Source organism: Drosophila albomicans, chromosome 2L (genome assembly GCF_009650485.2).
Source record: "Drosophila albomicans strain 15112-1751.03 chromosome 2L, ASM965048v2, whole genome shotgun sequence".
Lineage (NCBI taxonomy): Eukaryota > Metazoa > Arthropoda > Insecta > Diptera > Drosophilidae > Drosophila > Drosophila albomicans.
In genome coordinates, this window is record NC_047628.2 from 28,481,456 (window position 1) to 28,506,601 (window position 25,146).

General features: G+C 40.6%; 7 protein-coding genes across 9 annotated transcripts; 2 read left to right on the forward strand and 5 right to left on the reverse strand.

Annotated features, from left to right (window-relative positions):
- Nucleotides 1-1,287: 1,287 nt before the first annotated feature.
- Nucleotides 1,288-2,984, reverse strand: LOC117565028 (la protein homolog). Its single transcript, XM_034243975.2, has 2 exons — nt 1,857-2,984; nt 1,288-1,798 (listed from the first exon to the last, which is right to left on the reverse strand). Exons 1-2 carry the CDS (start codon nt 2,871-2,873, stop codon nt 1,604-1,606), a joined length of 1,212 nt encoding a protein of 403 aa, XP_034099866.1. The 5' UTR covers nt 2,874-2,984; the 3' UTR covers nt 1,288-1,603.
- Nucleotides 2,985-3,234: 250 nt separating this feature from the next.
- Nucleotides 3,235-4,344, reverse strand: LOC117564051 (uncharacterized). Its single transcript, XM_034242668.2, has 2 exons — nt 4,220-4,344; nt 3,235-4,149 (listed from the first exon to the last, which is right to left on the reverse strand). Exon 2 carries the CDS (start codon nt 4,106-4,108, stop codon nt 3,344-3,346), a length of 765 nt encoding a protein of 254 aa, XP_034098559.1. The 5' UTR covers nt 4,109-4,149; nt 4,220-4,344; the 3' UTR covers nt 3,235-3,343.
- On the forward strand, nt 4,118-6,510 carry LOC117565360 (transmembrane and coiled-coil domain-containing protein 6). Its single transcript, XM_034244422.2, has 3 exons — nt 4,118-4,209; nt 5,179-5,688; nt 5,744-6,510. The coding sequence occupies exons 2-3, from the start codon at nt 5,328-5,330 to the stop codon at nt 6,508-6,510; spliced, it is 1,128 nt and encodes a 375-aa protein (XP_034100313.1). The 5' UTR covers nt 4,118-4,209; nt 5,179-5,327.
- Nucleotides 4,546-5,188, reverse strand: LOC117565361 (39S ribosomal protein L27, mitochondrial). Its single transcript, XM_034244424.2, has 3 exons — nt 5,032-5,188; nt 4,817-4,980; nt 4,546-4,768 (listed from the first exon to the last, which is right to left on the reverse strand). The coding sequence occupies exons 1-3, from the start codon at nt 5,093-5,095 to the stop codon at nt 4,565-4,567; spliced, it is 432 nt and encodes a 143-aa protein (XP_034100315.1). The 5' UTR covers nt 5,096-5,188; the 3' UTR covers nt 4,546-4,564.
- Nucleotides 6,511-7,169: 659 nt separating the features above from the next.
- LOC117565238 (uncharacterized) lies at nt 7,170-9,671 on the reverse strand. Its single transcript, XM_034244246.2, has 3 exons — nt 9,407-9,671; nt 8,902-9,336; nt 7,170-8,846 (listed from the first exon to the last, which is right to left on the reverse strand). Exons 1-3 carry the CDS (start codon nt 9,560-9,562, stop codon nt 7,770-7,772), a joined length of 1,668 nt encoding a protein of 555 aa, XP_034100137.1. The 5' UTR covers nt 9,563-9,671; the 3' UTR covers nt 7,170-7,769.
- Nucleotides 9,672-10,245: 574 nt separating this feature from the next.
- Nucleotides 10,246-13,821, forward strand: LOC117565811 (polyphosphoinositide phosphatase). Of its 2 annotated transcripts, XM_052002029.1 has the most exons (5): nt 10,246-10,455; nt 10,518-11,285; nt 11,343-12,201; nt 12,271-13,182; nt 13,736-13,821. In XM_052002029.1, exons 1-4 carry the CDS (start codon nt 10,375-10,377, stop codon nt 13,140-13,142), a joined length of 2,580 nt encoding a protein of 859 aa, XP_051857989.1. In that variant the 5' UTR covers nt 10,246-10,374; the 3' UTR covers nt 13,143-13,182; nt 13,736-13,821. The 2 variants fall into 2 exon arrangements, with proteins under 2 accessions (XP_051857989.1, XP_034100995.1); XM_034245104.2 differs by lacking the exon at nt 13,736-13,821 and having other exon boundaries at nt 12,271-13,652.
- LOC117565810 (sodium- and chloride-dependent GABA transporter ine) lies at nt 13,643-24,263 on the reverse strand. 2 transcript variants are annotated; one of them, XM_034245100.2, is made up of 10 exons: nt 23,997-24,263; nt 21,134-22,101; nt 20,788-21,079; nt 18,826-19,004; nt 18,117-18,251; nt 15,855-15,984; nt 15,351-15,440; nt 14,337-15,288; nt 14,106-14,282; nt 13,643-14,034 (listed from the first exon to the last, which is right to left on the reverse strand). In XM_034245100.2, exons 2-10 carry the CDS (start codon nt 21,810-21,812, stop codon nt 13,768-13,770), a joined length of 2,901 nt encoding a protein of 966 aa, XP_034100991.1. In that variant the 5' UTR covers nt 21,813-22,101; nt 23,997-24,263; the 3' UTR covers nt 13,643-13,767. The 2 variants fall into 2 exon arrangements, with proteins under 2 accessions (XP_034100991.1, XP_034100994.1); XM_034245103.2 differs by lacking the exons at nt 20,788-21,079; nt 21,134-22,101; nt 23,997-24,263 and adding an exon at nt 19,965-20,259.
- Between the last annotated feature and the right edge of the window lie 883 nt (nt 24,264-25,146).

Here is a 25,146-nt window from a genome sequence, read left to right on the forward strand (position 1 = left end):
GATTATATTTTTTATTGTTTTTAAGTTCAAATTATATTGTATATCATTTAACAAACTCACACACATACACAACAAGAATATATACACACACACACAAAGAACGAAAATACACAAACCAGCAATAAAAAATTATACAAAAAAAAAAACTACTAAAATATAAAGAAAACCAAGTCTTCTGTTAACACACACAAAATTGTCGATTTCAACAACAAAATACCTGTTTCCAAAAACAGCAAAAATATAAAATAATATAAAATGATTTTCATTGGTTTCTAAAACGCGTTTGTACAAAAATGTGCAGTAAAAGTATGCAGCAAAAAAAAGTAAATTCTTTGATAATAACCTCTTAAAAGTATGCTATGCAAAAGATCAACTGCGACAACTGCTTAAAGTGAAGCCCCAAAAGTATGCAGCAAAAATCGGAGACTGCCTTGCACATCAGACAAGACCACAGTAGGCTTTTATAATTTCAGCCCAAAAGTATGCAACAAAAAATTTACATTTTGTTGCAATGCAGCACCGCATTCGAAAACAAAAAAGGACATAACTCCTGTGAATCCTTATAGACTTAAACCGGACTGGTTGCAATCGATTTGTATACTCAATATCTATCGATTGGCATCAAAAAAATATGGGGTCATCTAGGGATCCAACACTTGTAATTTTTCACTCTGAGGGCCATGAGAAATTGATCAAAATCAAAAATTTCAGGATAACTCGAGAACTACAAGGACGATTGGAATGTCCTTTGGCACGATGATAGGCACCATCAATATCTCTCGTTTGGCACAGGACTCGCAAGGATCAAACAGGATACGGCCGAGATATACGCTATTTTCTCTATACAAAAATGTCCCTGTAACTTGGCTGTTTGCAGGACATTCGTCCTTTTTAGTGTGCCAATCAGTTTGTATTTCTAAGACCTATCCTTGTGCCAAAGGACATCACGATCGTCCTTCAAATGGCCGAGATACACCGGATTTTTCGATTTTTTGCCAATTTTTCTATGCTTACCCCTTGAAAAATCTTCAGTAGTAAATTTTTGTAATATCCTTAAAATGTTTGAATGCCGATCGATAGTCTTGCTCACGCTGATTACAAAAAAGTTTGTCCTTGCCAGATCCTTAAGGATTTGTTCAAGTTATGGCTTAAAAACGAATGTCCTTTAACGAAATTTTGCTTTTTTAAGGCATATCCTGTAGTAATGTAAAAGGACACCTATTAAGGATCCTAATTGCAGCTATTACAATTGAAAATGAACCAATTCACAAGAAAAGGACATGCAGATTTTTACAAACTGATATTTATTGTTAAGTATTCTCGAAAGCAAATGAAAAACAGAAGTAAAGTAGAATAATTTACGAGTTCCTCTCATAATATATATATATATATATAAACTATATACACATCACGGATGCGTGTATGTGATCTCGCTTAATGCTTAATGTTACTACTGGAAAACGAGTAATCGTAACAATTGAGTCTGTCACAAGGATTGATGTTGGGATTGAATTGAATTGCTTATAGCTAACAACTAGAGCTAACGTTTTTCATTTTGCCAGGATGGTAAGGATTGTGTGGAGGAGTAAAGGGCGAGGTGTCGCTACTCTTGGCGTTGTCGCTTGTTGTTTCTGTTGTCGTTGCCACCATGACGCTTGCGACCAAAGCGTTTGTTGTTTCTGCCGCGTGAGAAGTCGCGACGCTTCTTGATGAATTCAATAGCTTTGTCCAGGAACTGCTTCTCCTCATCCTCGTTGGCCTTTCGCAGCGTCAGCGACACTTCATCGTTGAACTTAAGCTGCAATTGAGATAAAATTAGTGAGCTGCTAAGAATGGCCAAATCATTTGCTTCTTACCTTGGCTTCCTCCACTTTGGCAATGAGTTTCTCGGCCGCATCCGCTTCGGTGAGACGCACGGAGCCCTTGGTGTCGCCCTTATTGAACTCAATATAGGCGATATCAAAGTCCTTCACCTTCTCGAAGGCTTCGCGTATCTCCTCACGCGTTGCGGTATCTGGAGCACCCTCGAACATGACAATCGCATTCTTGGGCAGCTCAATTGCTGGCTCTGGCTTGGCTTCCTTTTTGTTCTTGCGCTTCTCGGTCAATTTGGCATATTCCTCCTGCTTCTCCTTGAGGTAATCCACTTGCCATTTGCGCAGCAGTTCACGCTCCTTGTAGGCCAACTTCTCCTTCTCGATGAACTCCTTGGCCTGCTCCTTCTTCTCGAATGTGACGAAGATGCTGCCCTTGAACTTGTATGATTTTGTGGGTTTATCGTAGTGCTTGCGCATGGTGACATTGGTCACCTTCTCGAAGCCATTGGCAAAGTCCAGAATCTCGGTCATCTGTGATTCCAATGGGAAACCTTTGGCGTAAGCGGTGCGCTCTTGAATCTCCTTGCGACGCTCCTCATTGTGCTCGGGAATTGGGCGCTCGGGATGGCGACGCAAGCTCTGCTTGTCCTCGCTAACCTCTACCAGGCCGTTATCTGATTTGTTTAGTGCATTCACAATCACTTCGAAGTCTGTGGTGAGCGATGCCAAACGCTTGAATGTGATCAACACCGAGAGCGGCACCCAACCGGCTTCATTCTTTGAGATTTGCTCGCTGAGGAATTTGTCGCGATGCAGATTTGCATCGCCGAAATAATACTCTACTTGCCTTATAATGGCACGCTCCTCTTTGCTGTTCTCCGCATCTCCTTCGCCTTCGGCGGCAGCAGCTGCAGCTGGCTCATCAGCGCCTCCTTCTTCCTTCTTTGCATCACCATTTTTGCCGGCCTCCACGGTTTCTTCAGCTTCTGTGCTTTTCTCTGCTGGTTTCTGCTCAGCACTAACTTCAGCTGGTGTAGTTTCTGCAACGTCGGCCATTATGCTTTACTTTTCTTAAGTTTTTATTAGTCACAAAAATAAAAATGAAAAATAAAATGTGCTACGACGCAAACACGTGTGCGGCAGGCGGCAATAGTAATAACCGAAGTGACCAGCGATGAAAAAACCATGCGGCAAAAAAAAAATACCATAAAATACCATGCTACGTTATTCCATGCAGTACATTTTCGTACTATTGAAAAAAATACTTTCAACAAAACAAAAAAAGGTAGTAACGTATTTAATATACTATTAGCGGCCACGATTCTAATTATCGATAAATATTAGTTAATCATCGATTGTAGCTGCCAAATTTAAAAACGACGCTCAACGGTTTGTTCTTTAATAAAACGCAGTCATATTTCGTTTCAAACAAAATATTAATGGAATTTATTTGCCTAGACTAAACTAATAAGTATGAGAATGTACGTATTCCTGATATAAACATGACAAGTTAAATTTGTCTAAATCTATTCTCTTCCATATTTAAGCGCTAGTTTCTTCATAGCGATGCGTTCCTTCGATTCGATCTTGAGACGCACCAATTGCCCATGGGTTTTGGCCTCGAAAAATCTTAAACGGAGCTCCTTTTCACGCAGATTGAGCTCCATTATTTTGACCTCCTGGTCAAGCAGGAACTTTCGTCTTTGCGGATTTTTAGTATTAAGAAGGGCATTCAAGTCGAGCGGATCGTTGATTGTATTGCTTTGCAACGGCACTTGATTAATATCTGAATGGGCGAATTCCTGGTTTAATGTTTGCTCCAGCATTTCCGAGCTTTGTGGATGCTCGACAATGTTTTCCGGATCGATGATATGTTCGCTGTGTATTTGGGCGGAGGTTTCTGCCGTCTGAGGGAATTGAAATAATTTCCTATCCTCATCATTATCGTCGGTATCCTCCAAAGTCATTGCATCTAATTGACTGGGGCTCAGCTTCAAGCGTTCCACAACTGGCTTTGGCTTCTTGAATATTTCCTGGAACTGCTTATAATATGGGAAATTCTTCAACTTTTGCAATTTGGCGCGCTTATAGCCTTTGATCATGTTGGCCACTTTGCAGCGCACCAGAATATAATCCAATTCGGGATTAACTTCCTGAGTCATCATCTTGTAATACGCCACAGTCGTGGGCTGCTCAAAGGGATGATGACGCATAAAATTGAGAATGCTTTCACACTCTCGGCTGGTCCATTGACGTCGCGGGTTCAATTTTGGCTCCGGATTTGATGCCATGTTGATTGTTCGTGTTTGATGACGAACCAATTGAAGATTTTCTGCTTATAAGAGTAAATTCGAATTTATTATTTCGCTAATACGTTGCGAATTACTACGTGGTAAATTTACCTTTTCCTTCTCTTTATTTAGATTTTGAAATACTTATCAAGTAAATATGTACTTATTTACTTAAAGATTTACGAAAATTTGCAAACATTAGCACAGCGTGGCTGCATATTGCATTTATAAATAGGCTAATTAAGGCGCGCAAATACTACGCTATCAGTGGTCACACTGTGCCGCTTTGCAAATACCGCTATGCGTTTTTCAACACTAAACCGGGCAGCCCAACTGACTGCTCAGAAATTTAGTTAATTTTAAATTAAAGAATAAATGCAGCATATCATTATATTAATATAATAAATAAACTATCACCACCCTGCAAAATGCAACGCTTTTATAATTGTTAACAAATTATATTTCCTCGACTAGGCGAAAACGCTGATGTTGCTTTTCAGGAATAACATTGTAAAACTTCTTATAAATAGTTTGATCCTGGCGGCCGGCGTAGTTGCGCTGCACCCAAGAGTGCTCCCAATTGGGATCGAGGGGCTCGCAGCTCATGATTACTCTACCATGCTCCATGGCAAACAAAGTACCATTGCGTCCAAAGCCAACCTATTAAATATACATTAGCCCTGAGTTATTTCCAGTAGTACAACTCACATTTAGTCCAGGATGGAAGCGTGTTGTCAGCTGAGTAGCCAGAATGGTGCCTTCCGAAACGTAGTGACCGTCAAGCACACGCCACCCACGATGTTTTGGACGCGGGTGTCCCTTTTTGTTCCTCGTGCTGCCGCCGGTCTTCTTACTGGCATTTCGTACCGTTGCTAAAATCGTTTCATTAGGCGAATGAACTTTCACATACAATTAATACTTACTTAGCAGCGGTTGTTCTGCCTTCAGACATTGTAGAGACAGTTTTTGCAATATTGTTAACGACATTTTAATTAATGTTTAACTCTGTTTCTGTTTATGCAACTGTTTGAGCTCTGCAACAATGTGACCCTACTAATCAACAAATATAGTTTGCTCTAGGAAACAGCTGATAGCAGAACTGTGTGACCCTGTCGAGGCAAATAAGCAAAACTATTGACCAGTGTTGCTCTATTGAGTTTACGATTTCGCTCTATGCAACAGCTGATAGCGGGAAAAGTCTTGTAAGCATTTGAAAATAATGGAGTTGGAAGCAAGTGGGGAAGTGGAGACTGCTCCACAAGCTGCTTCGCTCCGACTAGAAGACACTGCACTGCGTCATAAAATACGCGAGTATGCCAAGCACCAGCGAAAAGACTTGCGCACAAATGCAACAGATGCTCTACGCTTTGGATTGGGACAAATCCGAGATGAGATACGAGAATTGGAAAATCTGAGCGTTAAAGATGTCCACGGCTTGGCAGGTCGCATCAAGCGGCGCAAACATGCCACCACCGAAGACATGTATCGCCTGAGTCACGCCTTTCTTCAGAGCAACGACAATATTAACGCATTTGCTGCCACTCAAGGAGCTGTCCAGGTGATTGTCAAGGAATTGACGGGTAAGATCACTTTTCAATTAATAGTTTACATTTGAATTAAAACATTGCGTTGCAGGTACCAATGTGCAACGGCAAATTGATGCTGCCGAATGCTTGTGCAACCTCTCGCTGGGCGAAGCGCATGTTTGTGAAAAGATCACGACACTGGCTGGAAGTTATCTGGTCACCTATTTAAACAGCCAGGAGTCGCGTCTGAAACGCAGTTGCCTGTGGACATTGGCCAACATCTTAGCCAGCTGTCAGAAGTCGGCGAAAACATTGCTCCAAATGCAGCTGGCCACCAAGCTGTGGAAGCTGTACACAAGCGATGTCCAGGATTACGCTGAAGATGCGGGAATCTGTCTACACTTGATTGCTACACATGCTGGAAGCTTGTTGCCTGCTGAGGATCGTCGTTACATTGCCGAGCATCTGCATGAGAAGCAGCCAACGCAACCAGGTGGAGAGTACTACATGTACATTGTCTTCCAACTGAATCTTGTTGCCTTGGAGTCAAAGCTTTGTGTGTCAAAGCTTCAGCATTTCATCGAATTTTTGAGCTCTTCAGAGTTGGACTATAATAACTTAAAGCAGCAATTGCCAATTGTTTATGGAGTGCAGGTGCTCTCCAACATCTTTGCAACACTTTCTTCAAGTGAATTGAATCAACAGATGGATATCGAGAACCTTATCAATGCCTTAAACAAACTATTTCTTCTGGGCAATGCTAATCTGACTAAAGATCTGCTGCAATTGCTGAGAAATCTTATGGATTTAAATTTGTTCAACAAGGAACAGCTGCTGGGAAAGTTAAGAGTCTACGATTGTCCAATTAGTGTTTAATATAATTGAACTCTTAGTAGAGAATTTGAAAAATTTAAAGAGCAAGAAGGTTGAAGAAGAAATTGTATTTTGAATACTTCTATTGTAAATACTTAAGATGCAAATTGTATTTTTGAACTGAAAATAAAGTGTTAACACTGGAAATCTCGTATATTGTGCACTTTGTGGTACATTTAGAATGTAGTACTATATTAATATACCAAATACAGCATTTGGTATATTTTAAGTATGAATACCGCATTGTTTTGCTTTTATTCACAATTATAGATAGAGGGCTTTTCTTTCTTTCTTGTTTTTGTTTTTTAATCGAAATCAAAAATCAATTATTACTGAATCAATTATTATTGTGAAATTATTAAAATGCAAAATATTTCGTAAAAGACAAACACAAATTAAACAGGTTCTTTAACTGAAATTTTAATTTTATATTAATATTTTGCATATTAATTGTACTTTTAATCAATTTGCGGCCTTTGCCTATAAAATGCAGATAAGTTGTTTACCAAAATCCTTTCGCTTTATTAAAGTTGCATATAACCGAAATACAAACTGTATATATAAAATATTTAATGAATTAAATTCGAAGAAATTCCTGATTTGTTCCTAGATTAAAGAACCCATTTATTCCTCTTACTATTAAATAATATCACCAGAAATTAAATGAGAATTTAAACTCCTCAGAGAATTGAATTGATAATATAAAAAACAAAGAACTCCAGACTGTTTCTTAGTTTAAAAAAATAATATTCAGATATTTCGCCACCGAAAATAAAACAATTGACACAATCGATTTCGTATGCTCTTGGGAATTGATTATTCTCCTTTCGTTCGTTTGTATATAAAATTGTTTTTATAAATACTACGGATTCTTGCCCCTTGCGGAGTATTGAATTGAATACATAAATGTGATTGAGATTGAATAATGTGTGCTACAACTAAAAAGACAATTACGCCAAATTATACAAATTACAATCAATTACAAACTAAATACCACATTGAAATGGACAAATGAGAGCACAAATAATGGACGAGATTAAACGAAAGCACTACTCAGACTTAGGATTATATGGAATATAAGAAAATGAGATTAAAATAAAAGATGAAACGAAAGCACTACTCAGACTTAGGATTATATGGAATATATGAAAATGAGATTAAAGTAAACGATGAAACGAAAGCACTACTCAGACTTAGGATTATATGGAATATATGAAAATGAGATTAAAGTAAATACGTGCCACAAATGAAACATTAATCAATTAGATGTCGTCTTCAAACAGGGCGATTATGCGACGTCTTTGGGCGTCGTCGTCTTTGTCTTTGGCATTCAAAGCGTTATTATGATTATTATTATTGCCGTTGCTCTGCACATTGTGATGCCTTACATTGTGAATCTCCAGCTCAGTGACGGAGTCAAATACCAGATTGCACTGATTGCAACGGGCTGCAGAGAACGGCTGCAACAATGTGGAACCGTATGCTGCAGGCACGGGCGAATCCTGTGGCGTAACTGTGGCACGTTGCAACTTCTCGAGGAACGAGGCACGTTCCTCATGCAACAGCGGAGCAGCTGCATTCGCAGTCGCAGTCGCTGAGCATCGGATGGGAATGGGTTTCTTGACCACCAGATTCTTGCCGGACTGCTGCGAATTGCGACTCTCACTGCGCTCAATGGCATAGAGCACATTGTTCTCCACTGTAATCGGCGTATTGCTGCCGCTTAGCTTCAGTAAGGAGCTGGTGAATGGAGCATCGTCTTCGGTATTAAGTGGTCCCAACCAGGTTGACTTTATGGCCGTCGAAGGAGCAGCAACGGGAGCGGGTTCAGTTGCCTTCTCGCTGGTGCCATTTGTGATCTTCACCTGATTGAGCTTATCGGCCAGTTGCGCGTCTATGGAATGTTCCTGCAACCAAGTGCATATTTTGTGCAACGCAAATATCATGCGTCTGATGAACTCGTGTGGCGACACCATCTTCTGTTGCTTGATGTCCAACAGACGATTCATCTCGGCCGCAAAGCTAAAGAACTGATACTCGACGCAGTTGTCCAAGTGCAATTGATGCGTATCTTCGTGCATGTAACGCTTGCAACATGCCGGACACTTGCGCTCCTTCCACATGGGTTCGGGTATGTTGACTTTAATATCCCGCAGCTGCGCCTGCTCCATGGGATCGTCTTCCTCGAAGTTCGTTTCGCTGTAATTGTAACAGTTTTTGTGTTTGCGCTGTAGAGCATTCTCCTCGTTGTCGTCGCTAGAGGTGACTGCTGCGTAGTCTTCGTCCTCGCCTGTGCCATTGCCGCTGCCACTGCCAGCACTGGTCGAAGGCAGCTCCGCCTGGAAAGGATGAGTAATTAAAATTTATAAATTTATAGTGGAAATTTCTTCTTACTTGTGCTGAATTGCGATGCTTGTTGAGCAAGGCATTTAGAAAGTGTATTCGCTGTTCGTTGCCACTTCCATTTCCGCTTCCACTGCTGCTACCATTTCCACTCCCACTCCCATTGTTTCCCCTTTGTTGGGGCAGCGTCTGGTTGAGCAGCTGTTTGTGCACTTTGTCCGTTGTTTCTAGCTTGATGCTGTTGTTCAGCAGCAGATTGTCCACTGGTCGCTGTTCCACGTAGCGCAGCTGATCCGCCGTAAACAGTTCGTTCTCTTTATCAGCAGTGGCATCTTTATTGTTGCTCCCCGACTTTTGTTGATATATCTCGATTAACTTGAGGCTGATTGCATTTTTAATGCACTGTTCACGGAATGTTACAGCGTGTTTTAAATACGATATGCATAGTGCGCATATGTTTGAAGGCAGGCCATCATCATGTGAGCCCTATATTTTAGTAAAACAACCCAATTTAATTGCTTGAAAATTTCAACTAGTAGTTTTTTTCTACATATACCTTCAGTCCCGTTGTCTCTTCAAGTAAAACATTGATTGGCTTCTGGTAGTTGAGATACTCGTTGTGTGAACCGTGTAAATATGTCGGTATTTTGGCAAATATATTGTATTCTGCGGGGCTGCTACAGATGCGACAAATATTTCCCCACGTCGTCATCTTTTTTCTTATTGTATGTTCACTATTTCCTTATGCTAAAATTGAAGCCAACTCTTATTGGAAAGACTAAAAAAAACAAAACAAGAGTATACAACAAAAAATTGCAAGTGTTGCTCTACATTGCGAAAACAAAAAGGCGGCGAATCAGCTGCAAGTTTAACAACTCTGGCTAGGCATTTAAACATTTATTTTGTTGGCGAGAACATGGAAAACTAAATAGTATGCTTTTCTAGTTTCATAATAATTATTACTGATTGTTTTTTTAATTATTATACAAATAATTTGAAGAATTCTATTTCGTCCTGTTTGATTTTTAAGTGTTGTCCTACTTTAGAAATTTGCATATCAGCTGGCAGTTTAACTGCTTTGGCGAAATTTTAAAAAATTTTATTTCTTTTCTGTCGCTTAGGTCGTGTACTACAAAATGGTAATAAAATTATTCTAAGAATATGTTGTACACAAATATTTTGTTTATTTGCATTGAATACTGTTGAATTGAGAGAAGTGTATTTTTAAGTGTTGTTCTATCATGGCGAATTCGCAGAAACAGCTGTTGATGCAAATATCGTTATCGATTGTGACAGTTTAAAATGGTGGCTCCTTTTTGGCGCCCCTATGCAAAAAGGATATCCGCCCAGAAAAAACTAGAGTGAAATGTGCGTTAAGTTTTTAATAAGTTTTGCAACTAATCGGTGTTGCAAAACAAGTGCTAATAAAAGATTATTTAAAAATAGTGCGTTATACATCGGTATATCGATGTTTCGATAGTTATTTCCAGCCCATTGTTGTTGGCGTTGAGCGTACGCGTAAAAATGAATAATGATAATCCAAATATCATATTTAATCCGCTTATAAGTTCGATACAAAAAGTTGTGCTATATGAGACACGTTCGGTAAGTCGTTTGCCACCAATATTTTGCCACAATTTGATAGAATTCCGTATTTTGCTTGTTAGCGCTTATATTTGGTGGGCAGCAACAATCGCGAGACGCGTTTTCGCTTGCTCACCATCGATCGCTTGGCGCTCAATCGTTTGAGCATTGAAGAGAACGCCAACGAATTCAATAGTGTGGAAATACGCCGGTTTGTGTCCTCACTAACAGGTTCGCCCAAAGTCACTTCGGCTTACGGCGTCCTAGGTTTCGTGCGCTTCCTCGAAGGTTACTATTTGATACTGGTAACGAAGCGAAAATGTTGTGCACACATTGGCATGCACCTGGTTTATACCATCAAGGATACGGTGATGGTGCGCGTCAACGAGGTGACCTCTCAACGACCTCCGCATCCACATGAGGAGCGTTACAAACGCATGTTTCAGAATATAGATTTGCGCAGCAATTTCTATTTCTCGTACTCTTACGATTTGACTCGCACACTGCAGTACAATGAATCAGCGCCGCGTTATGTAGGCGCTCAAGTGAATTTGGATTGCGATGAACCGCTGCCCGACTGGAATACGCTGACCAACAATGTCGAGCGCACTCACGAGCGTGTTGATTACGCATTTCGTAGTGATTCACGCAAACGTTTCGTTTGGAATGCTTATCTACTGCAGGCCATGGAAGGCATTATGCTGAAGGATTGGTTGCTGGAGGTAACACATGGCTATGTGAGTCAATCGTGCATCAGCATCTTTGGCCGGCATGTCAATGTTTGCCTCATTGCAAGGCGTAGCACTCGCTTTGCTGGCACACGCTTCTTGAAGCGCGGCGCTAATTTCCAGGTTAGAATATGTTTGATATTTATGTGCTATCCATTTAACAATTGATTTCAATTCTAGGGCGATGTGGCCAACGAGGTTGAAACGGAGCAAATCGTCAGCGATGGCCAGCGTTTGTGTGCTTTCACGCAAATGCGCGGCTCGATTCCATCGCATTGGTCGCAGGATATAAGCAAGATGGTGCCAAAGCCGCCCATACAGCTGGATATATCGGATCCTTATGCTCAGACGCCGTCACGACATTTTGAGCGTTTGCTCTTCCATTATGGCGCTCCGTTGATTATGTTGAATCTGGTGAAGAAACGCGAGCGGCGCAAGCATGAATCCATAATTTCCAAGGAACTGGAGAACAGCATTAAGTATCTGAATCAATTCTTGCCGCCGCAGCATCGCATGAAGCATATACACTTTGATATGGCGCGTCAGAGTCGCTTAAGTGGTGGAAATGTAATGGAACATCTGGCCGTGATTGCTGAGAGCATTATTCAGATGACTAACATGTTCTACAAGGCGCATCGCGGCAGTGAACTCAGCTTCCAGACAGGCATTGTGCGTACGAATTGCGTGGATTGCTTGGATCGCACTAATTCAGCTCAGTTTGCCATTGGGAAGTGCGCACTGGGACATCAGCTGGAGCGCCTGGGTTTTCTAAAGACACCTAAACTTGAATTCGACTCTGATTGCGTGACAATGCTGGAGCATTTGTACGAGGAGCATGGCGACACCTTGGCATTGCAGTATGGTGGCTCACAGTTGGTGCATCGCATCAAGACGTATCGTAAAACAGCTGCCTGGGCCTCACAGGGCAACGATGTAATGCAGACGCTGAGCCGTTATTATAGCAACACGTTCAGTGACACGGAAAAACAGCAGAGCATCAATTTGTTCCTTGGTCTCTACAAGCCAAGCATTACGAAGCGTAAGAATTTCGTATAATTCTCCTTTTTTTTTGTCATAATTCTAAAATAGTTCTGCTTTTACTTTGCAGTGAATCAGCCCATTTGGGAGTTGCAAACCGACTACTATATGCATAATGCATTTGTGCCCAGTACATCGAAAGCTCCAATTACGGATTGGGTGCGTCACAAAGTGCGCGAGTGTTTGCCTTATCCTTGTGCGGATGCCAACAAGCTGGTCAAGGAGCTTATAAGAGTGCATAGCAATAGCCTGGAGATGATTGACGCTTACTCCAATTATCATCAGTCCTTCAAGTGGACAGACTTGAGCGAACACATCGAGTTTGAAATTAGCCAACTGGCTACGCGTTATATGCCCACATACCGCACAAACTACAGCCCATTCCAGAGGCAAATACAACCATCTCGCAAGGCAAGACAGAATCCATCAATGACTGGTCAAAGCTCCACGGGATCAATGAACAGCAACTCGTCTAGCTCCAGTGAGGGCGAGGATAGCTCCAGCGATGAGGAACTTAGCGCAAGTTTTGCCGAGAAGGAGGCCAAGCAAACGGAAACCGCTGAACCAGCACCTTTTACGCTCGCATCTATGCTGCCATCCATGGAACAGGTTTATGGGTGCACCATCAGCGCACCCTCGAAGCAAAACATGTCCATCTACAAGAAATATGTGAAGATTGACAAACTGTCAAGCGTAGGCGTGTACCCCAATCAGACAGCAGTTGCGCAACGAGAACAAGAGATTGCCCTCATGATGCGTGGCGTCACATTGCGTCCGCTTAGTGACTATGGAACCGATTCGTATCTCAGCGTGGAGCCGCCCACTGTGTCTGAGGAAAGTCAACGTATTTATGCAGAATACTGCAAGACCCCTCGCTACTTTAATGCTGTTCCCAAATTTGATGAGTTTGATACGCTGTACCAATACGTTCAGAATCTTTAGAAGCCAAAGCGATGATTGCAGTTAGCTGAGTTAAAAACAGGTTAGCGTTCACGGATTTTATTTACAAAATGCTGCAAGTTAATTTTATTGTAAAAGGTAATTACATTAAAACTAACTATCGGCTGTGTTGATGGCTTAAAGCGACTTCTGTTGTATGACATGGATACAATAGAGCTCGCCTTAAGTTTTCATGTGTTGTCCCATTAAATGTCTAAGAGTTTTAAGCGAAATTGTGTTGATCGCTTAAAGCTTTGAGGTGATTTCGATGTCTTTTGTGAGTTATGGGCGATTAAGTATTAATTGCAAATCATCTTGGTAAGATGCAATGAGCTTTAATGTGTTTTTAAGAATGGTAAGCCAAGCATAGCGAATATAATTAAGAAATAAATAATTGTAAATGTAATTCATGTCCCCAAATTGATGGGTTGATAAGTTTCATTCAAAGCTCATTAATCACAAGTCCCATTTACATTCTCACCAAAGAACGAAAATATATAAAATACATATAAATTATGATTGCGTTTATTGTTTGCAATTTAAAACGAAAAATTAGATTTAAGCAATACTCAGAAATTGAATTAACAATTGAACAGGAAACATGACGCGTCTCCCCATCGTGGCAGCTCTACTTAACACTGTGTTGATCTGTCGCTGGATGCGCTGCATGCTCCGCCTTCGAATGATATGTGTATTCCGTATGGAGTCCTCCATGTGGCGCTGCATGCGAGGCAAGCATCGCATTGTAGCCAGGCTTCTGCATGGTCGACTTGTACACGTTGTTCAGCTCCTGTGCCAGCATATATTGTTCTTGCTCCGGATAGTCGTGTTCGCAATGATGTTCGCCGCATATTTTGCATTCGTAGATGTTGGGACGCAGCGTAACCTTGATGCGCTGTGGAACAAGAAAGCAAGAGGATTTGGATTAGCCGTGATCTATTTGCAGTTCGATCTCAGACTTCTCACCTCCCAGAAGTTGCTGCCATCGGCACGCATAAAGTTGATGATCGCATAGCCGGGTATGCAGATCAGCGACAAAGAGGCAAACATCCAGCCGATGCCGTAGGCCCAGTCCGGATAGGTGTAGCGTCCATTGTGATATGTTGGCTCCTTATAGTTCACCAGACTCAGCACCCAAATGGCCTACGAAAAAATCTATTGTAATATCTTCTTAGCAACTCTTCGGTGGAAACATACGAAGAGCAGGCTAGGTCCCAGCACAAGCCAGCAGGACTTCAAGTAGAAGGATGGCGCCTTGCCGGTCATTTGCTTCACGTTCTTTGAGAGTCGCCCGGTGCCGTAGAACCAGGCTATGGCAATCATCTGACAGAAGGCCAGAAACATTATCGTCACTGAGGCAGCATAGTGATCCATTAGCTGGAAGTAGTAGATGCCGCCCTGTATGATGTTCGGTAGGCCAAACAAACACGAGATGACGCACACAAAAAGCACAACAATCTCATGATAGCCCAAGTGTCGCTTAATCCAGCGTGGGAAGCCATCTTGTATGGATGTGACCACCACCTCGACTATGGCAAACTGCGAGTTGAGGCCAAGGCAGAGAAGCATAAAGAAGAACATCACGGCCCAGAGTTGAGCGTACGGCATCTTGGCCATGGCCTGCGGATACACTACAAATATCATGCCAGGACCATCGCCAATGACGTCGCGTACATTGGTGTTCTGCTCCAGGGCGAGATTCCCTAGTGTAGAGAAGGCAAAGATGCCCACCAGCAGACTGGTCAGCATATTGACAACGCTTACAGCAACTGTGTCCCGTAGTATATTGTTGTTGTACTTGTTGTAGCTGGCAAACGAGATCATCGACCCGAACGTAATGCCCAGCGAATTAAAGTTCTGTGAAGCGGCATTAATCCAAACGTTTGCATTTCCAAGCTCCGACCATTTGGGCTGGAAGAAGAAACGCAATCCCTCGTCGGCACCCTCCAACGTCACAGCTCGGAACATTAGAATGATGATGAGCACAAAGGGGAACGTGGCTGTAAAGTAGCGCACCTTGGCGGAAGATTTGATGGACTTCCAGGTGGCAAAGTACACCATCAGCCAGGCGCACACAAGGCAGGCGAAGAGCTCCCAGCGCATCATGCCCGGGTACTCCAATCCCGGACTGATCTGCAGCACTTTGTTTCTGCAAGCGAGACAATTCGTTATTCTATTCGGAGATCTGTAAAAAGAGAGTCTTGGGCCTACTCAAAGAACTCCTCCGACGGCGTGCGGGACGTGTTCGGCGCGGTGACATTCTCCTTACGCTGTGGCACCCAACAATCGGGAGTGTTCCATCTGCAAAAGGATTTGCCAGTGGTTAGTGCTTTTTTTTTTAAAGTGAGTGTTTTTTTTTAAGTGAGTGTTTTAAGTGAGTGTTTTTTTTTTATGTGAGAGTGTTTTTTTTCAAGTGAGTGTTTTTTTTTTAAATGAGAGTGTTTTTTTTTGTTTTTTTTTAATCTTTTTTTTTTTTAAATGAGAGTGATTTTTATTTTATTTTTTTTTAAGTGAGAGTGTTTTTTTTTAAGTGAGAGTGTTTTTTTAAGTGGGAATGTTCTTTTTGAGTGATTCTATTTTATTTTAAATTTTTTTTTAATAAAAGTGATTTTTTTTTCTTTTTTTATAAGTGAGAGTGAGTTGTTTTTATTTTTTTAATGAAGTGAGTGTTTTTTTTAAGTGTAAGTGCTTTTTTTGAAGTGAGAGTGTAGTTACCTGTTGCTGCAGTCGATCCACGGCATTTGTGTTTTGAAGGAAGTGAAAAAGTAATAAATTGAATAACCTATTATGACGCTATAGTAGGTGGACATGAGAAAGGAGACAACCACACTCGCCAGTCCAGCTCCTGAATATAAAATTGTGGTGAGTGCATAGCTTTTGATTACTTTTATGATTCTTGATCACAAATTATTCAATTATATTAAAAGGGAATTTATATTATTATTATTTTTCTTATACTGCCATATTTTTATGAATATTTGATTTAAAACTTAATCCTTGAATTGAATTGATTTTAACCATTTTTATCCATTGGAAATGTCATTTATATGAATGCAAACATTTTCCTAGCTTATGATTTATTTTTCAGCAATATCTATCTTGAAATAGGAGACCACCAATTTATATTTAACATATATATACATATTTCACAATTTATCATAAACTACAGACACATACAATTTATTTCAATCCTTTTCTCCGATATAATGAAATGTTTGGAGATTCATTAGGAAAAACTTTAAAGTACAAATCTACCTACAAATCTGGAATTCTTGGAGATTTTTTTCTGTAGCTTTGTGGATTTTTCCTTGCTTATCTCTAAGTGCAATTGTATTGTTGCACTTTTCGTTGGGTTTAGTTGCGAACTAAATTAGCCTAATCGGGTCGTTTATGCTTATAAATCAGACTGGTTCTTCGGTTGAATCACATGTCTAGACGGACTTGCACTCATCTGCATAATTTTAATTGGCTGCGTGTCGCTGGAAGTCAATTGACACTTGCAACTTGGCTAAATAGTAACATTTCGTCCATTAATATTTATTAGTTTGCTTTCAGCTGCAGTTTGGTTTAGAGGTTTAGGCGTAGGCGTGGGCGTAAACAAAGCAATTTTTGTGGGCGGGATCAAAAACTATGCCAATAATTAATCGATTTGCAAATATGTCAAAATAATGTTGCTTTTAAGATTTACGATTGCAACTATGTAGAGGGAAGTTAACGAGATGCTTGGAGGGGATGCGGGGTGTACTTTTGAGGGTCTCGCATATAGATGAGAGACGCGTACGTAAATCGCTCAAAACATTTCCGTTTCGCTTATTCACATTAGCACGCCATACTCGACAACAATGATACTAACTAATTAGCATTTCATATCTCGCTCTGCCTCATTCTTGTTTTCTACACATGTGAATTACACTTGCTGGAGTTCAACTGCAAGTCTCTCAAGATTAATGTAAGATTTGTATACTTAGTAAACAGCTGAATAGCTAGATAGTTAGTAAAATCACATCAAACATATAATTGGTTAAATTCAGTAAATATATTCTATTCAAGTTTGGCTTTTTCTTATGATTTCGGAATACTAAATTATTGATTTAGCCTATATAATGACTGAATATAGAGTATTTTATTGTTTACTATTCTCATTTACTTGTTGAGGGTCTGTTTTCGGCGTCTTTTGTGACTTTTGTATGTAAACTGAAACACGAACATTCGGTTGACTAAATATTTACCCAGTACACTAACTATGATCAGAGACCTTGGCAATGAACTTTGCAAAGCAACACCTATATTTGTCATGCCCCATGGGTAATCCTCATATTGTTTGAGTCGTTTTGTTTTATAATTTCAAAAGAACACTTCTAATTTTAGTTACTCAAAGCGTGTCATTGTGACGCACAAGATGACGTAATGAATTGCGAGCTCTAGATTAATAGGGGAAGAGAATACTAAATAGAGCCAACAACTATCAGTCCGAGAATGTCAAATCAAATCACAGATAATAACATTTTAAATTATTAAATTATGATGTGTAGCTTTTGAAGTTATGATAGAGCTTTATTAGATTACTTGTGGACATGTCTGTCACTTCTTTTCTAGTAATTCATCATGTTCAAACTGTGAAAGGTCTTTACGAGGCATCAACTCAATGTCTCACATGTCATTCTAAGATAGGGGTAAAGTATCTTTGGGGCTTTGAGTTGATAAGCATACTGAAGAATACTGATGAGGATGAACATTCTAGTCATTCATCATTAGAGCTACTTATAGTTGTAAATAAAAGAAGTGATAGGAATTACACATACGCCCCATTGTCTTGCATTGTGTAACACGCCTTTTCTTTTTATCAACTTGTTAGTATCGCAACTTTATTTTAAATGCATAACATAATGTATTTATCTTATCGAACTGTCTTTCCACGAAATTAGGTTTCGTGACTAACTTATTTCGAATCTTTGCCTTGATAGCTCGTGAACTTACCCTTGAAAAGGGGACAGAGTTGACCCAGTGCACCGATGGGGCCTCGGCCCGTGTATTGTCCGACCGACAGCTCCATGAACAGCAAAGGTATGCTGCATATGAAGAGTATTATGCAATAAGGTACTAGAAACACACCTGTGAAACGAAATTTATATAGAGATAGTTATCGTGGTAATGAGATGGAGACTCAAATGACAACAGCTAAATACACAAATTAAATTAATTATAAATATTTAACATCAAACAACAATTGCAAATTGTGTAAGGCAGTTCGCTCTAGTCGTCAGTTGTTTCGGCTGTAAATGTAAATGAGATGGATGTCTCTTCTCGTCGATTCTCTCTATGTTTTTATAGAGAATATAAGACAAAGAGCGAGAACTGTGTAAACGAAGATGGACGCAGATCGTCAAGTGGCTTGCGTGTGATCACAGGGAGGAGAGATCGGAGTAGAGAAACTATTGAGATGACAGTGACCGCTTTATTTTTGTCGTTGTTTTTTTTATACTTTTGCGCTGAGCTTAAACAAATTTTAATTTATGACTTTTGTCCGCGTTTACAGCGGAAATGTCGCATAAAGCGCGAATTTTCCATGTCGCATGGAATCAAAAGTATTTGCCGAAACCTAGTTTCACTTCGCTCTCATCTTCTGGCATTTCCGTTAAGATTTATATCTATAGTTAGTTGCTTTTATGTTTGCTCTGAGACTTACCCCCACCACTTTTGTAGCACATGTAGGGAAATCGCCAGACATTGCCCAGGCCAACCGAGTAGCCAATGCAGGCCAAGACGAACTGCATTTTGTTGGCCCAATGTTGTTGGCGCGGCTTCAAATGGGCCGCCTCGTCGGACATGTCCATGTAACTGTCATCGTCATCGATGCCCAGTGGCCTGTGGATCGAAACATATGTATATATTTGTATATGGTTAGTTATACAGTATGTATTCATTGTCATTTGTACTATAGTCGGGCAACCAGGCGCATCTAATTGCTGTCAACACTCGAGGGGGGCAATCAGATTGCATGACCATCGCCCTGAAGCGATCCCCCAACAAACATTGCTGGTGCGTCAAATAGTTTAATTGTAGTAATCCACATGGCAGACACCAACCACGGACCAAAAAACCAGATGCAACAACAATGGGGGAGGTGTCAAATGCCATTGCATTGTTGACTCAAATGATCTCTGAGATTGGGGGTGTTTGTTTAGATTGGAGGGCTGGCCAGTTTAATGAGGTGTTAGCTTGGCAGGCGAAGCTATAAATTGAATTACGTAAACTGTAAAGTTAAGGCAGCAGTAACAAAGCTTACGATATTCTCAGTCATTCGAATAGTATTGATAAGACACTTTACAGTAAGAGTTACGTTATAAATTGTACGATATGCATATATAGAATTCTCTTTATACTAAAACAAAGTTGTGAGACAATTGTCTTCATTTCTTGCTGAAAATATTAAATGATATTGAATAAAGTTAAACTAGTTGCCGTATTTAATTCCACAATTAAGTTGTCATTCAGTTATCTTCATTCGTTGTTGAAAATATCAAATAATATTAAACATAAATAATAGTTGTCAACTATTAAATAGTTGTAGTCCTCAATGGCACGTGCCTCATTGTTAGCCTATGCCTCGCTCTATATATAGACAACATTCAATGAATTTTTAGCGCAAATTCATTTGGTCCACATGCCCATTAAATAAACGTTAATATTCAATCAGCGCCGTTTCGCTAATGAACAAAACCAACACAGTTTATCATAATAGGGTACATTACTTTAAATTGAAAGCTATTAACTTTGAATTGACTCGATTGCATCCATATTATGTAAGGAGGAGCATTAACTTACACTTTGGCCACACGGCTGATTGGGTAATAGGATTGCTCGGAATGCTTCGAGGATTGCGCATCCAGGTCGTTGCGACAGGGCATTTCGTATTATTATTATAATGTATTCTCGGTGATATAATTCAGGCTATATGCGAGAATCTGTCCATGTATAATAATAAATTCAAACTTGTTTCACGTTATCCATGCGTCCATTACTCTTTACACTGATCACTATCCGGAATGTTTTACAAACTTGCTTGAGAAAAGGATTCGAACAACTGGGGAAGAACTGCACCGTTCGTAGGTCGCCACCTTACTGACTGTCGGATCGGGCTTAGAGCTTGGGACTAATCTTACGATTTGAACGAACTATTTGAGAGTAGAGCGTGAATTGGTAGAGTCAATAGAGTCAGTCTACTTATGTTGATCTGCTATTGATCTCGTTAAGGAACACTGCTTAAAAATAGCGCATTTGATGCGATCCGTTTCAAGCAACGATCTGTAGCTATTCACGTTTCGTGTCAACACTTTGGGAGGAGGTGGGACATCATGTGGCCCCCCAAGCACAACTTTTGCGATCGAACCACACGCAGATGGTGTTAAAATCGTATGTTTGCTATTAAATAGGTGTGATAACATTTGCTTTGCTTTTCTGGTGCCAAAATTTGCGATAAATATTATAGTTAGTGTTTGATGTGATTGGCAAAGGGGCGTGTTTTAAATACGCTAATGGAATAAATGGGCATCAAATTGGTTTAAAAACGATTCGGAATTATCGGAGGGGGAATGATGGGGGGGATCAAGACTTGGAGACACACAAAAGCAATTAGTTGTCTACTTACGGCGGTGTTTGCGGATTCACCATGTCGAACAACTCGTTTGCCGTGGTTGGCACTCGTCTGATGACCAGCTTTCGCCCATCCGTCGAGCCAATGCCAATGGAGGCAAGCGAGCGCACAGATGTGACATCCGAGTAGATCTGATTGCCACCGGCCAAATCGTGAAAGTGATAGGAACTGCCGCTGAGTGAGGACTGTGGTTGCATGTACATCGCATTCGGCGGCTGAAGTCCGCAGTTTGCGGCCGAGCTGCCCGCGAGATTGCAGCTGCTGTCGCTCATGCCAGGCAGATAAGCTACAAACGACGACGAATCTTTATTGATTCAAGCAAAATTGCGATGCAACTTACCTGAGACAATGGAGCGCATACTGCTGTGATGGCTGCCCAGGCGGGAGCGCACATCGTAGCTGAGCGGGGAGACAACCTCGTGTCCAGCCATTGTCGTGGTCGTGGTGCACGTCAAAGTAGCGGGCGTTAAATGAGCTGCCGGAGGTGGAGCCATCGTTGTCTCGGCATCGCAATCGTCAATGGTAAAGGTGACCGTTGAAGTCGACGTTGCCGGCTGTGGCGGCTGTGGCACATGCAAATGCTGCAGCTGTCCGGGTTGGATGACATCCGAGTTGGGACGCGACTTCACTGATGTCTGGCGGGGCGTCTGTTGTTTCTGCAAGGCTGCTGCCATGGCCACAAGCGATGTCGTCGAGTTGGTCTGACGAAAGGGCAGCTGAGGTGCTGAAGCTCCGCTTGTAGACGTTGTCGGTGAACCGGGCGTGGCAGGTATGATGATGTACTTGTGGGGTCGAATGGAAGAGGTGCGAATGAGTCGCGTCTGCTCGTCGCCATCGCCACAGCTCTCTGCCCCGCTGTCGGACAGTTGGCTGTGTCGTGACAGGGGCGACAGGATGGTGGGCGTGGTGCGTTTGGTCACCACATTCAGGGCAGTGGGTGAGGAGGCGGTCTTGGCTAGTTGGCCGCCTTTCATTGGAGCGTTGTTGTTGCTTCCATCTTGGCCAGGTTGATCTGCCATTTTGGCTAATTGTTGCGCGGGTTTCTCTCGCTTTGGTGCTGCTAAAATTCGTTAAAGTTGCTGATGCTGGTTTTTGTTTTTTGATTTCGCTTGATTAATCATAAAAGCATCTTTCTTGTTGTTGTACACGTATTTATCATTTTAATGCTCATAATTTGTAGCTAGTGCCGCTTACAGGCGACTCATAAAACTTGTTGTTGTTATTGTTGTTGTTGCTGTGGATGATGATCATGCTTGTTGCTGTAAATGTTGCCTCTGCGGTTGTCATATTTTTAAATCACTTTAAAACCTTGAACACCACAATGCCATTATTAGTGTTGTTGTTGTTATTGTTGTTGTTAGTGTGCTCTCGCTTAAGCTTTTAAATCGTAATAAAACCAAATAGAGAAAAAAGATGTTCATTGTTTTTCGCTTTTTTATGATTATCTTTCAGAGTAACTATCTCTGAAAGCACTCTAACAAATTTATTTCTACGCCAGAATATTCCACAAATCTCTGCAAATTGTCTTAATAACTTATTAACCTAATTCTCAACTGCATACTTGAGAAGTTTGCATTAGCTCTCTTGAATTCTAGAATTTGATCTCTATTTTAGAGTATTTTATTGTTTGTTGCTTTTGTACAAATGTCGCTTGAGGCAGAGTAATAACTTAATAACATAAGCTACTGCTGTTGTGTGAAGAAGACTCTCATCACAATTCATTGTCGCATTGTAGAAATAATCTTGCATTTCATTTTGTTCGCTTATCGCAACACAATTTATAAACTTTTCACATGCCAAGTATTTACTTTTGTTTATTTATATGAGAAAACAAAAAATATAAATAAACAAGCACATGCTTCATGTCCCAATTTTTTTTGTATTTCTTTTTAATTTTTATTTCCACCTTTTATCATCGTGACAGATAAACACTCTTCATATCTGCTTAGCTCGCACTTCAGATTCCCATCACAGTCACTCACACACACTTCACTTGACATCAGTTACAAAATTGTATCTTATCGTTGGCCCCCCCGTTTGGCCCCTCGCTTGTAAAGCACCTCAACCTCTTAACATTTCTTTGTTAGCTTTCGTTTTTTATGGCTTTTTCGGCATTCGAGTGAAATTCCCTCTTGCGACATTCTCAGTTCGGTTTTGATAGAAACCAAACACCAACTACGTCATAATCGTTTCGATGATACATCGATCAAGATGGCACATGGCGTTATGCTCTAGTGACTCTTTTGCTCCAGCGCAAAGGTCATTGAAGTGGGTTCAGAATTATTAATTATACGCATCTTGCGACAATCTAAGATGTATTTTCGACTGCTCTGACAAAAGTAACTCGCATTGCACGCTGCACACAATGGGGCACTTTATGGGGCTTCGGTGTAATAAAAACAGCCTCATTGGCTTGCCATGTGATATGTAAATTTCTCGACTTGCTGTGCCAATGCATTGAGCATGAGCTAAGCGTCGTAATGTGTAGCTAAGAGAATCATTCACACGTATTTCGAGGTATTATTCGGTTAGATAAGCTCTGATCTGCGACAAGTTACGAGTTGTTTGTAAAACTTCAACTTTTTTTTTGTAATTTTATAATATTATCCACCATTAGGAATATTTGCATTTGAATATGTATAAGTTCTGCTTAGGGAATCGAAAATATTCTGTGGTCAATTAAGACGATTTTTTACGCAACTTTTGTTATATTCTTTTTACATATTAGAAACGCTTTGTGTTAATGAAACTAGCATCCATAAAAGCTAAACTTCAATGCAAAAAAAAATGACAAAAAATAAAGGAAACGAAAACAACAAAAAATAATCAATTTTGTTATTAATCAGCACGAACTTGTTTTTTCTCAGCTGCTTTTTTCTCGCTATTTGGTTTTGTGTTTGAGTTTGTTTTCTCAGCTAATAAAAGAAAACAATCAAAAAATGAAGTAAAACAGTTTTTGTTATAGATTTTAGCATTGATAGAATTTGAAACTTGATTTCACGTGCTCATTCCCATTACTAATGGAATTTTAAATCATTTTGTAATTTTAAATAAAATCAATTGCAACTGAATTGAATTCATTCATTTGCCGAGTCGGTTATTCATTCAACAATGGCTCAGGTCCAATTTTAATCATAATTCACAATCGTATAATAGCTTAATCAACACATTGCACGGACTATTATTATTATTAAATCAATTACTCGCATGGCAGAGGTGAAGAGAGATAACACGACGTATACGCAATGCGTGTACCAAATCAAATGGAATATTATTTCTTAAATTTTGGAAATTTATATGTCAAACATGTCTTAACAAATTGCGCGACGCGTTCAATGTTTATGTTTAGCTCGCTTTTTTTTTAATGAACTCCCGTCAAGCTGCCGGCGGAGCTAACGTGCAGAGAAGTCGGAGATCCGTGGAGCCTACGTAAAGCTCCCTGAGAAACGTGCAAACACGCGCGCTGTCAAATGTCAACTGATCCACGTTTGCGAATATCGTTTACACTTGACGTCGCTTTTGGGGCTTGTTGTGTGTTGTGTGTCTACTGCGGGCAGCTCAATGCAGGCGGGGGATGCGGGGGCTTCGTAGGCCTGCAGCTCACGGTTCGGTGGCCGCACGTTGGCTCTCTCTCTCTCTCTCTCTCGCTCTCTTTTTCGATCGTTGTGCTGCGAGCGGCGAGCATTTTGTGGTTTTGGTTTTAGTCGTGTGCTTGCTTGGGCTTTCCGGCGCGTCGCGGCATCTGATAGCAGTCAGCGACAATCAGAATAACCGCAAAAGCAAAAGACTGCAGCGGTGTTTGATAGACTTGTATATACCCTGCTTTAAGTGATTTTGATGACTACAATTCTTGTTGACGCGTACAAATTTCATATTCACATTTTAAACAATTTAAAAGTCATAATTTTTGAGATTGCGAGCGAGGTTCGTTTGTTTCTGCTTCTGCTTCAGCTTCAGCTTATCCCCCAAAGCTTGCATATTAATTTTGATTGTACGACGAACAAGAAGAAGCTACAATTTGCCGAGTAGTTGAGTTGAAAGTTGTCGTTTTAGCGTTTGTTGAACCGGGATGGAGGTAGAGGAGGGGGCGCATACATATATTTGATAAGTGCATTTTTTTTTATCACTTAGCAGCGATAAGCTGATTGATAATGAAGACGGGCAAGGGATCCGCAGTGACGTAAGTCAAGGTAAACGGGCAATATACGAGACGAGACGAGACGATAATCAAATGAGATATACTTACGCTTTTGTATTGAACTTACTTGATATCGTGTGTTTTCGAATTAAAAACTCGCTTTCAAGTATTTAAATTATATTGATTGACTTATGTTGATCGAGTGAAAGTCTGCT